The sequence below is a fragment of the Pelophylax lessonae genome (assembly GCF_965119305.1).
Source record: "Pelophylax lessonae genome assembly, chromosome: 4".
NCBI lineage: Eukaryota > Metazoa > Chordata > Amphibia > Anura > Ranidae > Pelophylax > Pelophylax lessonae.
This window is the reverse complement of record NC_138771.1, coordinates 635,201,658-635,216,676: the sequence shown is the minus strand read 5'-3', so window position 1 is coordinate 635,216,676 and position 15,019 is coordinate 635,201,658. Positions and strand designations below refer to the sequence as shown.

At 44.6% G+C, this 15,019-nt stretch overlaps 1 protein-coding gene across 1 annotated transcript in view; it reads right to left on the bottom strand.

Moving 5' to 3' along the window:
* Positions 1 to 15,019, bottom strand: part of DNAH2 (dynein axonemal heavy chain 2) — a gene marked incomplete at its 3' end in the record, with an annotated part of 417,940 nt that overhangs the window by 96,194 nt on the left and 306,727 nt on the right. The window contains exons 55-62 of the mRNA XM_082254654.1: positions 14,404 to 14,553; positions 12,583 to 12,750; positions 10,198 to 10,358; positions 6,943 to 7,082; positions 5,883 to 6,015; positions 5,622 to 5,761; positions 3,697 to 3,907; positions 3,471 to 3,587 (exon numbers count right to left, since the gene is read on the bottom strand). Coding sequence (XP_082110780.1) covers positions 3,471 to 3,587; positions 3,697 to 3,907; positions 5,622 to 5,761; positions 5,883 to 6,015; positions 6,943 to 7,082; positions 10,198 to 10,358; positions 12,583 to 12,750; positions 14,404 to 14,553 — 1,220 coding nt within the window. The remainder of the gene's footprint in view (positions 1 to 3,470; positions 3,588 to 3,696; positions 3,908 to 5,621; positions 5,762 to 5,882; positions 6,016 to 6,942; positions 7,083 to 10,197; positions 10,359 to 12,582; positions 12,751 to 14,403; positions 14,554 to 15,019) is intronic.

Genomic DNA, 15,019 nt, shown 5'->3' with positions numbered 1-15,019 from the left:
CGATCCCTCCATAAAGTGTACCTGTCACTACATATTGGTGTCACAAGGGATGTTTACATTGCTTGTGACAGCAATAAAAGTGATCAGATTTTTTTTTTTTTTTTAAAAACTTTAATAAAGTTAAAAAAAAAAATAAAATAAATGGGAAAAAAAAATAAAAAATTTAGCCGCCCCCGTCACCGTTAGCTCGCGCACAAAAAAAAACGTATACGGAAGTCGAGCCGCAAATGAAATCGCTGTTCAAACCACACATGTGAGGTATCGCCGCGATCGCCAGAGTGTGAGCAATAATTAAAAAAAAAGAGCTACACTCTAACTCAAAACTGGTAACCGTTAAATAAATTTAAAGCGTCGCAGATTGAGATCTCTATTGACCGTAGTTTGTCGCGATCCCACGGGGGGCGCAATTTTAAACCGTAACATGTTGGGTATCTATTTACTCGGCGTGACATATTCTTTCACAATATACAAAAAAAATGGGCAAACTTTACTGTTTAGTATTTTTTAAAATGAGTGAAATGTGATTTTTCAAAATTTTTCCAAAAAAATGGCGCTTTAAAGACCGCTGCGCAAATACCGCGTGATAAATATTGCAATGACCGACATTTTATTCTCCAGAGTCTTTGCTAAAAAAAATATTTATAATGTTTGGGGGTTCTAAGTCGTTTTCTAGGAAAAAATACTGGGTTTAACGCGTGAACAAAAAGTGTCCGAAATAGGGCTGGGGCTTAAGTGGTTAAATAGTGATTTTTGGTTTGTGGTGCTCAGATGCAGTGTAGCTCCACTTTAAATTGTTGTGGCTTTCTCCACAAACTAGAATGTCTACTCTCTTTGTTCTCATATTCTGACACCAATACAGAAAATGCTGCAGGGTTTGTGGATAATACGTATTTCGATTAACAAGAGGAGACCCGGGAACTGTGGCTAGATGCACATGACTTTCTCCGTGGCCCAAAATACCTTCTCTCTTTATTGCCATCATATTTTAACACTCTTTTTTTACCAGTCCCTCAACACACCTTCTAGCCTAATACTGGAAATGCTGCAGCACCTTTGGATTATGTAGATACTGTTCGACCAGAGCAAGAAAAGATACTATCGGAAGTCATTATCGGAAGGTAAACACTTAGAGGTCTAATTATAACACATTTGTTGGAGAAATGTCAAACACATTTGTGCAGGCTGGACACATTTTGGCCATAATTTCTGTAATAGATTAATTCCTATGGTTTTTAGCTCTATCTAGTGGCCAAATGTGGTATAGTTCTTTGATTTAACTCAGTGAGAAAATATACTGCATTTTGGCCACTAAATGGCGACAACAATTGCAGGAATTAATTTATTACAGAACTTACCGTCGAAATTTGTGCAGCTTAAACAAGTGTTGCGGTTACAGATCATATGTGTTATGACCTGCCGACAATATAAAGGGTGATGAGTTGCTACCTCTGCAAACCTGCTTTGCTTATTATGGGGAGTCCCCACCATTCCTGCTGGAATTTTTACATGTGACAGGAGGAGCTAAAAGGTGAGTGGGAACACCCGAAACTATAGAAAAACAGTAGTGAATTATAGCAGGGAGGTTTCACTTTTGGAGTATATACAACTGGTGGGAACCAATCCAGAAACTATAGCTTTAAAGACTTGCCACTGGGGTTCCTTTAAGGCAGTGGTTCTTAACCTGGGTTCGATCGAACCCAAGGGGTTCGATGAGTCAGTCTCGCGGGTTCGGCGCGAGGGGGGGGGGGCAACGGGGCAATTGCTCCCCCCGAGAAAATATTACTGATTGTGAGGCCGAGCGCACACCGGGAAATCAGAACTGTGGTCGGGACAACTCACAGCCATTACACATAGACACTTGACACTCCGCCCCCTGTACCTCCCCCAGCAGGTTTCCAGCCTATCTCCTGAAGGCTGCTTGCTGCTTCGGTGGGTGGGATGGTTATGTACCTGACCACGGAGATCGCGCCCGCCTGGAAGAGGGAAGTGTGAGCAGCTGAGCAGAGGGAGCCGAGTGAATGTTCCTGGAGGTAGGCTCAGCTAGCTGTACATGGTGGATTAGTTTACAAGCACCTCTATGCTAAGTCTGCTGAGTTACTGCAGCTTAGCATAGCGGTGCTGTTAGCTGACAAATGGAGATGCATGTCCTTTTCATTTAGCTCAATAAAGTATTGTGAATGCCCCCTGGTGTGTGCCCTCCTGATACCCCATGGTATGCCCTCCCAACCAAACCCCCCCCCCCAGTGTGTGCCCTCCTGACACCCCATGGTATGCCCTCCCAACAGCTCCCCCCAGTGTGTTCCCTCCTGACACCCCATGGTATGTCCTCCCAACCCCCCCAGTGTGTGCCCTCCTGATACCCCATGGTATGCCCTCCTAACACCTCCCCCCCAGTGTGTGCCCTCCTGACACCCCATGGTATGCCCTCCCAACTCCCCACCCCAGTGTGTGCCCTCCTGACACCCCATGGTATGCCCTCCCAACAGCTCCCCCCAGTGTGTTCCCTCCTGACACCCCATGGCAATGCCTCCCAACCCCCCCCCCCAGTGTGTGCCCTCCACTGCAGCTTAGCATAGCGGTGCTGTTAGCTGACAAATGGAGATGCATGTCCTTTTCATTTAGCTCAATAAAGTATTGTGAATGCCCCCTGGTGTGTGCCCTCCTGATACCCCTTGGTATGCCGTCCCAACCCCCCCCCCCCCGCCCCCCCCCAGTGTGTGCCCTCCTGACACCCCATGGTATGCCCTCCCAACAGCTCCCCCCAGTGTGTTCCCTCCTGACACCCCATGGTATGTCCTCCCAACCCCCCCAGTGTGTGCCCTCCTGATACCCCATGGTATGCCCTCCTAACACCTCCCCCCCAGTGTGTGCCCTCCTGACACCCCATGGTATGCCCTCCCAACTCCCCACCCCAGTGTGTGCCCTCCTGACACCCCATGGTATGCCCTCCCAACAGCTCCCCCCAGTGTGTTCCCTCCTGACACACCATGGTATGTCCTCCCAACCCCCCCCAGTGTGTGCCCTCCTGATACCCCATGGTATGCCCTTCCAACACCCCCCCCCCCAGTGTGTGCCCTCCTGACACCCCATGGTATGCCCTCCCAACCCCCCCACCCCAGTGTGTGCCCTCCTGACACCCCATGTTTTAATGGTTTTGTTCTTTGTTCTTAATGGTTTTGTTCTTTAATGGTTTTGTTCATTTTGTGCACCTATGTATAAATATATACCTAAAAATATATCTATGTTTTGGATTTGAAAAAATCATATTTTATTTTTCCAATTAAGAAGGGTTCGGTGAATGCGCATATGAAACTGGTGGGGTTCAGTACCTCCAACAAGATTAAGAACCACTGCTTTAAGGAGATACCAACCAAGACCTAAATATCACTTTTAGGTGGACTGACCCTTTAAAGTGGCAGCATAATGCAACACACCCTTGCCATCGCTCATGAAGCAAAGTTGGATCTCACCTTCATGGCTTCCTCCAGGGCAGGAAGTGCCTCCTCCAGATCTTTCTGTGCATTGTCTGCCAGAGCCTTACACTTTATCTCCTCCGCTCCGATCTTCTCGCTGTGGGCTGTGACCGTCTGATAGAGAAAGATGTGGGGAATTGTTGGACATAATTGTTAAAGGACAACTGACTTTTTAAAAAAAACATTTTAAGAAATCAGCGTGGCTGGTTGGGTCCAGACTGACTTTCTGCTGCTCGTCGGCCTCTCTCCTCTGCTGGACGATGATGACCAGGTACTCCTCGCACTGCTTCTGGAACTCGGCCACTTTGCTCCTGGCGATGGCCAGCTGTTCAGACATCTTCTCCACCTTCTCTCGGGTCTCGTCGATCTTGAAGAGTCCGTTCTGCAGCTTGGTGGCCTTCTCTCCTAACTCCGTTCGCTTCTCATTCAGGAGGCTTGGGGTGGGGGGGGGGGGGGGGAAGAAAAGACACATTCAATAAGCTTCCTAAAGAATTATTCAGATGTATTGTCCAAGAGTTGAACCAATGTGTTTAATCTGCTTCTATTTTGCCCTCCATGGTTCCTTGTCCCCCCCCCCCCCCCCCCATCGATACAATAATGACATCTATAACAACAAGGTTTTAGCCCCTTAATGACCAGGCCGTTTTTTGCGACACGGCCACGTTATTTTAACTGACAATTGCGCGGTCGTGCGACGCTGTACCCAAATAAAATTGATGTCCTTTTTTTTCCCATATAGAGCTTTCTTTGGTGGTATTTGATCCCCTCTGCGTTTTGTTTTTTTTTTTGCGCTATAAACAACAAAAGAGTGACAATTCTGAAAATAAAACAATATTTTTTACTTTCTGCTATATAATATTCCCAATAAAAAAAAATTTTAAAAATCAATTTTTTCCATCAGTTTAGGCCAATTTGTATTCTGCCACATATTTTTGGTAAAAAAAAGTGTATATTGATTGGTTTGCGCAAAAAGTTATTACGTCTACAAACTTGGCAAAAGATTTATGTCATTTTTATTTATTTATTTTTTACTAGTAATGGTGGCGATTAGCGATTTGGGACTGAGACATTGCGGTGGACAGATCGGACCCCTAACTGACACTTCTGAGGGGACCAGCAAGATTACTACAGTAATCAGTGCTAAAAATATGCACTGTTACTGTACTAATGACACTGGCAGGGAAGGGGTTAACACCAGGGGGCGATCAAAGGGTTAAGTGTGCCCCTAGATGATGCTTTCTAACTGTGTGGGGGATGGACTCACTGGATGAACACAGAGATTTGTGTTCCCAAATAGGAGGAACACGGCAGACTGCCATTCTGTCTCCATGGGGAGGGATTGCGGGTGCCCGGCAAACATCTCGTCCACCGGACCCGCTAAATGGCTCCCCCTCTGGCCAATCGTGCGTTTGCGGGACTCTGGCGGCGTGTGCGCGCCCCCACTATCTTTTACACTTAGCGGCGTACAGGTACGTCGTTTCACGTAACAGAGCCGCCGCCGAGCCAATCCGAATGCGCAGCGCACATGCGCAGTAGGGACCCGTCCCTAAAGCCGCAAGGCTTCACCGCCGGGTTCCCCTACCGGCAATGGCGGCGGCAGCACCTGACAGCCGATGGAAACATCGGCTGCGGGGCCGACATCGCTGGACTCCAGGACAGGTAAGTGTCCGAATATTAAAAGTCAGCAGCTACAGTATGTGTAGCTGCTGACTTCATTTTTGGAGGGGTGGGGGGCGGAACTCCGCTTTAAGTAATGTTGAGCCTCATAATTGAAAGAACTGAAATCCAATGGCGGTGGGCCAGGGAGAGTCAGACGGCGGAGGAAAGAGCTAGATCAGTGATGGTGAAACTTGGCACCCCAGATGTTTTGGATCTACATTTCCCATGATGCTCATGCACTCTGCAGTGTAAATGAGGCATTATGAGAAATGTAGTTCCAAAACATCTGGGGTGCCAAGGTTCGCCATCACTGAGCTAGATGAAGCTGGATGTCCTCCAGCCAGGGAATGAGCCAGGGAATGAGACTTGCCGCAGCTTCTAGAGCACATTTGAGAAAGGACAGGTGAGTGACTTGAAATACCAAACCTAAGCCAATAGAAAATGTCTTCTACAAGTCCAGAAATGAGTGAGGTGAAAGAATGGATTTACCTCTTGTACCGGGACACAACCTCCAGGTAACTAGTGGGGGTGATGTAGTTATGTCTCCTCAGTTCCAGTTTCATTCTGCCGGAGTACTCCGCTACTGAGCGATGCATGGTGACGAAGATCCTGGCCACCTTCCCACTGACCTGGGGGGATATAGGAGGGAAATTGGGGATTTCAGACAAGGAGTGAATACGCATGGGAGAAGAGAATAACTTACCAATAGCTTCATTCATTAGAGCCACAATCAGACTAAGTCAAACTCACCCCCTCCATGTTTCCTAGCTCCACCCCTTCCAGGTATCTCTCGGCCACCTCCAGCAGAGCTTCCTGTGGCCACTCGGAGAACCAGTCTATAGTGGTGCAGTTGACCAGTGCCGGATACTGACGGATGCGGTTCCTGCAGCAGAAGAGGACACAAATATTGCCATCTTAACATCGTGGAGATGTGTCAAGCCACACATGCTCAATATCTAATGATACTCCAAGGCTCCGGAAATATATATCACATCTGTAATATTGGTGTTACAATCGGATTGTTCAATCCCTGTACTGTCTCCTTTCGATTTCTCAATAACCTTGTAGTATGAAGTGTTGGGCGAATGGTTCGGACCGAGCACAAGTTCAGCCTGAATATCGCTCGTTCGCCTGTTCAGCGAGCACCCGAATCTGCGTAGGCGCTCAGCAGGATGTTCGCCCACTGAGCGCCCCAAAATGCACTGCGCGCTGCAAAGTGCATTCTAAGCCCTGATTGGAGAAAGCTTTGCCTAATCAGGGCACAGTGAATAGCTGGTTGTTAAGGAGCAGGCCTGGAAGCCGGCCGCTGCGTCCTTAACAACAGATGAGTCCTCAGCTATCAACGGGCTTCCCCGCTGACAACTGAATGAAAAAAAAACCCATTGCTGCCAATAGAAAAATGTGAAAAAAAAACAGCGTGGGGGCCCCCCTCAATCCATATGGATTTTAAGGGGAGCCCATGCCAAAAATTAAAAAAAAAAAAGAACAGCATGGAGCCCCCCATAAAATCCATACCAGACCCTTATCAGAGCATGCAGTCTAGGAAAAGGGGGGGGGGACAAGCGAGCGCTCCCCCCCCCACTTAAACCATACCAGGCCACATGTCCTCAACATGTTACTGGAGACAGGGGGCCCCAGCCCCCCGTGTGAATATACATGAATACATTTTACCCCTACTCATTCACCAAAAAAGTGTCAAAAAAAATAAAAACACACACATAAAAAACAATGTCCCCTGATGTAGATCCATCATCAATCATGACGCCCCCCCCATGCCACCACCGGCCAGTGAGTAGAGAGTACTCCTCACCTGAAAGGGTCTCCCACTGGGCTCATACACAGAACGATGTGAAGATTGTTTCGCACTCTCTCAATCAGGAAGTTAAAGAGGCTCTCCGGATTGTCCGGGATACCCTCCTCTTTAGCCTTCTCTTGCAGAATGCTCCGGATCTATAGAGCAATAGACAAGAAGGATTAGTTAGTGTATAGTACTGAGAAGGCAAACATTAGATAAGAGGTGAAGAGGACCCTATGACGTTAGGTGGCCAGACTGAAGAGACCTGGAAAGGGAAGTATAAAAAAAATAAAAAAAATTGATACATTGTGTAAAATCTACATAAAAACAGAATGCAATGATCTGCAAATCTCAAAAACTCATTTTGTATTGCAGTGTGATAACGTATGATTGAGAACCAACCTCAGCTGAAGAAGATCAGAAGAGGACTCTATTGTGTCATATGACCGGCCTGAAGTCTTCATAAAAGGGTAAGTATAAAATATTCTAAAATATAAAAATACTGCCAGAGGGACATCCAGGGAAGGATGGGGAGCACTTTATCAAAAACCCTTGATAAAGTCACGTCATTTGTGACGCAACGCGTCGAGAGGAGCCGGGTGACGTCACTTCCCTTTTTTTCAGCCGAAACCAGAAGTTCTTATTACTGAAGCAAGACGCTGTCTGGAGACCCTGCTGGTCTTTAATCTACACTGCATTGCGATTTTAGATGTAAGTTTATGTTATTAAAGTACTATTTTGATTTTACTACACTATGAAGCCCCGATTATTTTCTTTCTATGAGCTGCTGTGGATGATCCAGTAATACATAGGAATATATTGCAAGGAGGCTATTATCCCTACTTTAAAGCGGAGTTCCAGCCATTCACTCACCTGTCCAACGGTCCAGCGATGCGGCCGCCCGAAGCCTCGATCCTCTCCCTCGGCGCCGGCATCACTGCTGTGGGCACCCGGCTGTGACAGTTTGCGGCTTCACAGCCGGGTACCCACTGCGCATGCGCGAGTCGCGCTGCGCGCCGTGATTGGCCGGCAATCTTCTGGGACCTCTGACGTGTCCCAGAAGATTGCAGGGAGGGAGGGGGAGAGGAGAACTTCCGTTCAGGGCGCCGCGGCGCTCCGAGCGGAAGTGGGTACCTGTCAAAACTAGGTACCCGCTCCCCCCCCAAAAAAATTACATGCCAAATGTGGCATGTCAGGGGGTCAGGACTCCCTAAAGCGGAAGTTCCACTTTTGGGTGGAACTCCGCTTTAAGTCCATCAATGAGGAGGATTTTGTTTATGTTCCTGTTGGATTGATCTGAAAGCGATATTCATCCTCAGTGAGTGAGTGACCATTTCACCCATAGGTGGTTGTCCACTTGGTGGTTTTTTGGGATCTTCCTGACACACGGAAAACACTTTCCTTCTTTTTCTTTCTTCACCTCCAATGATCATCATGATTTTTATTGGACTTTATTGACACTTATATTATACCCATTTCTCAGCTATTTTGGTCTCTTATTGAAACCTCTGGACTATCTTCCTTCACATTGAGTGCATTTTATTTATGGTTTTTAATTGAAGATTACACATTACATTCATCATTTATTATATATTTTGATTATTCTTGATTATATATGCACCTCTCAGTTTATCCACTTTGGGCACTTGCACATATTATTACACCTGTGTGTTTATGTGACTTTGATTTTACCTATTATTTATGCGATTTTAGCGCAGATTTATATTTCATTGAATAGATGTGTTTTACGGAAATCCCTTCTCTATATGTCCTAAGAGCCCACAAACCCCAGCAAGCAATTCCAGATCTCGTCCTTGTTCATTTCAGAGCAGTCCTGTACCCTCCATGTGCTGCATTAGACCAGAATATCACTAGTGATTGCAACATTTCTGACTACAATGAGAAGGCAGGTGATGCACTGACCCACAACAGGAAACACTTTTAATCTCTTTAAATCTAGGAATTTCTTAACTAGTTCTGGACCCGAAGATATTCCCCCCTTAATGACCAGGCCATTTTTTGCGATTCGGCACTGCATTACTTTAACTCACAATTGCGCAGCCGTGCGACGCTGTACCCAAATAAAATTGATGTCCTTTTTTTCCCACAAATAGAGCTTTTTGGTGGTATTTGATCACCTGTGCAATTTTTATTTTTTGCACTATAAACAAAAGAAGAGCGACAATTTTGAAAAAAAAAAAAAAAAAACAATATTTTTCACATTCTGCTATATAACATTCTCAAAAAAAAAATTAAAAATCAAAAATTTTTAACATTTTAGGCCAATTTGTTTTCTGCTACATATTTTTGGTAAAAAAAAAAAAAAATCGCAATAAGCGTATTTTGATTGGTTTGCACAAAAGTTATTGCATCTACAAACTAGGGGAAAGATTTATGTCATTTTTACTTTTTTTTTTTTACTAGTAATGGCGACGATCTGCGATTTTTAGCGGGACTGCAACATTGCGGCGGACAGATCGGACCCCTAACTGACATTTTTTACACTTTTGGGGGGACCAGTGACATTACTACAGTAATCAGTGCTAAGAATATGCACTGTTACTGTAATAATGCCACTGGCAGGGAACGGGTTAACCTAGTGGGTGATCAAAGGGTTAAATGTGAGTCTAGGGGAGTGTTTTCTAACTGTGGGGGGAGGGAATTGTAAAATGATCATAGAGACCTGTGATCCTATATATTTTTACACTTTTGTGGGGACCAGTGACATTACTAAAGTAATCAGTGCTAAAAATATGCACTGTTATTGTAATAATGACACTGGCAGGGAACGGGTTAACCTAGGGGTGATCAAAGGGTTAAGTGTAAGCCTAGGGGAGGGTTTTCTAACTGTATGGGGGCGGGACTTGTGAAATGATCATAGAGACATGTGATCCTATATAGAAGGATCACAGGCGCTCTGTGATCATTCCAGAGAGAAGAACGGTCGGATGTGTTTACAACAACTGATCGTTCTTCTCTCTCAGCGGGGAACGATCATGGGTGACTGGCAGCAATCACGGCCGCCGGTCCCATGGATCAGCATCCCCGCTGCCTAGTAGGGACGGGAGCGCACTGGCGGCGGTGGCGCACTCGCCCCCATGAGCGCTCCCGTGAACCAAAGTACCCCAACGTCGATTCGCACAGCCGAGCCAGCCTGCCATAGTAAAACTGTGGTGGGCGGTCAGCAAGTGGTTAATGTTGCACGATTTTTGTTTTATACCTCTTATACATGAACAGAACAGGAAGAGGCTGCGCCACACACAAAGGTACCTCTTCAAACTCATCCGCCTTGTACAGGTTGGGGACCTCTCCGGAGCTCAGGATGTTGTTGACGTCCTCCAGAAAAGACTCGTCTGTGATTTGGGTGTCCGTCAGGAGGAAGACAGAAGGGCGCCCGTCTACACCCGCCAGCCGGTACAGTTTTTTAATGTCTGAGAGAGAGAAATGAGCACATAGAGAGAAAGAATCGTGAATCGTGTATTGTAATTCTATAAGATAGAAGCAGGCTTGTCCCGGAATGTTAGCTTAATGAACATGTAGACATTAATGACCAACTTCTCTTATTTGCTCCCTTTTCTGACCCGTGATGAAGCAGCAGGCAGATACAATATGTGTGGAGTGCACAGACCCTGGGGTCTATCCAGCACAGGCCACTTAGTGGGTGAAACTCCACCCTCCCCCCAGTGCCAGGACAAGGTCATCCAGCGCCCAGGGCAAGGATACCATACTGCACCCCCCCTTCCCTTAAGTTTAGAGTCAAGGTGCCCCCCCCATCCCTGCAATAAACCATTGCGCCCAGGGCAACCAACCCCCTCCTGCCCACCCCTTGTCCCGGCCCTGCCTCCCCCTCCTGGTTGAGGTGCATTTTTACCACTCCCCCTTTAGCTGCAGAGGCAGAGGCAGCGGCTGGGGGTGTACACATCCCACGGTTGCAGGGCCGAGACAAAGAGGTGGGCAGGAGGGGTGGCTGCCCTGGGCACAGTGGGGATTTGGGGAGTTGTGCTAGAATGCCTGATTTGGAGGGAGGGATTTGTACTAAGAGAGTGTATTTCTGTTAGAAAGAGGGATTTGGGGGGGGGGGGATGTGCTAGTAGGGATTCAAAGGGATTTGTGCTAGGAGGGAAAATTTGGGAGGGGGGATAAGTCTTAGGAGAGAGGATTTGGAGGAGATTTCTGCTGGGAGAGGGGATTTTTGGAGGGGGGGGGGGGATTTGGAGGAGATTTCTGCTGGCAGAGGGGATTTTTGGAGGGGGGGGGATTTGGAGGAGATTTCTGCTGGGAGAGGGGATTTGTGGAAGGGGGGAGGGGAGGATTTATGGTCATAGGGTAAATTTAAGGGGAATTGTTCTAGAAGGGAGGAGTTGGAGAGAGAGAGAATTTGAGCTGGGAGGGGGGATTTGTAATAGAAGGGGAATTATTTTGGGGGGGGGGGGATTTTGGCTTTCAAAGGGAATTTATGCTTAGGGGGTAAGTGTGAAGATTAGTGCTCAATTTTTTTTTTTGGCATATTGCTCATATACTTTTTAGAGGGGGGGGGGGGGGGCTTTGGCATCTTCACCCTGGGCACTAGATGTCCCGGTACTGCACACTTGTGATACTTTGTGGCAGAAATGATGCCCCTTGTGGCTATGAACGCTGAGCGTGACCCGTTTAGGGTAATAGGGCTGCTCTGCAAGCGATCCCATGTGCAATGAACGCGGTTGTGGTGCACTAGTGTGGGGTTCAAAGGGCTGAAGCAGGCCTGTCAAATTCTCTCTGAAGAGCTATCAGAATACGAATCACTTTTCAGAGACCAAAACAAGTGTGAACAGAGCCTTTTACTGAGTACTATAGGAGCTTTTTTATTAGGCTTATGAATTGATGGATGGGATTATGTCTTGGTTTTTAAGTATTTTTCTTGTACAGTATTTATAAAATCCTATTTTTTTTTAATATATCCTATATTATTTATAAAATCCTATATAATTATAATATATCCTATATTATTTATAAAATCCTATATATTTATAATATATCCTATATTATTTATTTATAAAATCCTATTTATTTATAATATATCCTAAATAATTTATTTATAAAATCCTATATATTTATAATATATCCTATATTATTTATTTATAAACCCTATATATTTATAATATATCCTATATTATTTATTTATAAACCCTATATATTTATAATATATCCTATATTATTTATTTATAAAATCCTATATATTTATAATATATCCTATATTATTTATTTATAAAATCCTATATATTTTTAATATATCCTATATTATTTATTTATAAAATCCTATATATTTATAATATATCCTATATTATTTATTTATAAAATTCTATATATTTATAATATATCCTATATTATTTATTTTTAAAATCCTATATATTTATAATATATCCTATATTATTTATTTATAAAAACCTATATATTTATAATATACCCTATATAATTTATTTATAAAATCCTATATATTTATAATATATCCTATATAAGGACCTGTGATGAGAAAAACCTGGAGCCTTCCATTGCCAACTTCCTTTAGAAAATGCAACCTGACTGGCAGCAAAGTTGTTCCAGCTCATTACAGAGTAAAGAAAAGAGGACAGGTGCTCTTTAGATTTCCTCTAAGTGGGTCAGTCATCTGCCCCTCACCTTCGCGGAACTCCTGCCTGCGGTATCCACGCGTCACCTCCAGCTGGAAGACTCTGTATTCACAGATATAGGATGCCAGCCGCGCAAGACTCTGCCGCCCACTACCGCCAATGCCGACCAATAACATGTTCCCCCGTGGCTGGCCAATCACACGCACAATTCTGGTCACTACAAAGACACAAAAAAAAAAGATTTATTCTCTGCTTGGACATCATCAAAATAAAGGAAGTAATAGTAATGTCCAAAACCACAGGAACCAATCAGAATTCGCCTACTGCAATGCGATACGTTCTAATTGGTTACTATGATTGAGATGAAGTACAGCATTGATTTGTAATGAGCAAACGTGAGCAGGCACGATGCACAACAATAATTTCCTAATAATAAAGAGGAAGGGTCCCATTACATTTTTGAGGTGCATTAACCACTTCAGCCCCGGAAGGTTTTTTCCCCCTTAATGACCAGGCCATTTTTTTGTGATTCTGCACTGCGTTATTTTAACGGACAATTGCGCAGTTGGGCGATGCTGTACCCTAATAAAATTGATGTCCTTTTCCCCCAGAAATGGAGCTTTCTTTTGGTGGTATTTGATCACCTGTGTGATTTTTATTTTTTGTGCTATAAACAAAAAAGGAGCGAAAATCCTAAAACAATATTGAAAATTTGAAAATTTTATTGAAAATGTGAAAATTTTAAATATTGAAAATTCGAAAACTATATTGAAAAACAATATTTTTCACTTTCTGCTATATAATCTTCCCAATAAAAAAAATATTTTCAGAATTTTAAGCCAATTTGTTTTCTGCTACATATTTTTGTTAAAAAAAAAATCGCAATAAGAGTATTTTGATTGGTTTACGCAAAAGTTATCGCGTCTACAAACTACGGGTAAGTTTTATGTCATTTTTATTTATTTATTTTGTTTTTACTAGTAATGACGGTGATCTGCGATTTCCAGCGGGACTGCGACATTGTGGCGGACAGATCGGACCCCTAACTGACATTTTTGACACTTTTGGGGGGACCAGTGACATTACTACAGTAATCAGTGACTGCGATTGCTCCCCGTGAAGAGAGAACGGAGGTCTGATGTTGTAAACACAGCAGACCGTTGTTCTCTCAGGAATCAATGCAGAACTCCTGTGTTCCTCCTATTTAGAATCACAGTTCTCTGTATTGATTTCACAAGCCCATCCCCACACAGTTAGAAAACACCCCTAGGCTCATCATCTAGGGGCACACTTAACCCTTTGATCGCCCCTGGTGTTAACTCCTTCCCTGCCAGTGTCATTATTACAGTAACAGTGCATATTTTTTAGCACTGATTACTGTAGTAATGTCACTGGTCCCCCCAAAAGTGTCAAAAATGTCAGTTAGGGGTCCGATCTGTCAGCCGCAATGTTGCAGTCCCGCTAAAAATTGCAGATCGCTGCCATTACTAGTAAAAGAATAAATAAATGAATAAAATTTACATAAATCTTTCCCCTAGTTTGTAGACGTGATAACCAATCACAATACGCTTTGTAATTTTATTTGCGTACAGCGTTGCACGACCGCGCAATTGTTAGTTAAAGTAACGCAGTGCCGAATTGCAAAAAATGGCCTGGTCATTAAGGGGGAAAATCTTCCGGTCCAGAAGTGGTTAAGAACAAACCTACAGACCCTATATTGTTTGTAACCCGGGGACTGCCTGTACACAGGTAGCTTAGAGGTAATTTTCTGTTTACTTAATAACACTATAAAACACGTCGATCCATTAAGCCATTTATGATGGATGGCCCCACCCATAATTATTTGTGCAAATAGGTATTCAGAACGCACCGTGCTGGATGGCGTCAGTGAACAGGACGAGTTTCTTAGCCGCGGTCCCGGGCTGATGAGTCAGTTCCTCCAGCTGGGTCATCATGAACTTTTTCAAAGTGCCAAAGTCAGTGATGTCCTCATACACGGGGGGCTCCCGCATAAAATCACCTGTAGAAATGAAACAGAGTGAGTGCAAGTATAGGCGAGAGGTCCAGAGCCGGGTGAAGGGGTAGGCAGAAGAGGCAGCTGCCCTGGGCTTTAGCAAAATGGGTGGGCGTGTAAATGGCAGGGCTTGGACTCTATGCTAGTGAAATAGTACACTGAGGGGGAGGGGTGGGGTTGGCTTTTTCACCCTGGGTGCAAAAGAACCTTGTCCAGGTACTGAAGAGGTCATTTTCATTCAATGCAGTGCCCAGCTGTTTATGAATTACCAAAATGTAAAAATGGTGCATGGGGCATTAAATCATAGGACAATCCTAACCATGACCTTCTCATCTGCTCCATTTTGGTGTCATGTACTTACTAGTGCCCGGAGTCAAGGATTGTCTTCTCGTAGCCAGTTCTTCTCACCATTGCGGCTCCTGGTGCCACCATCTTAGATTTTGGAGCCAGCTGTGATCTCCTGTCTAATCAC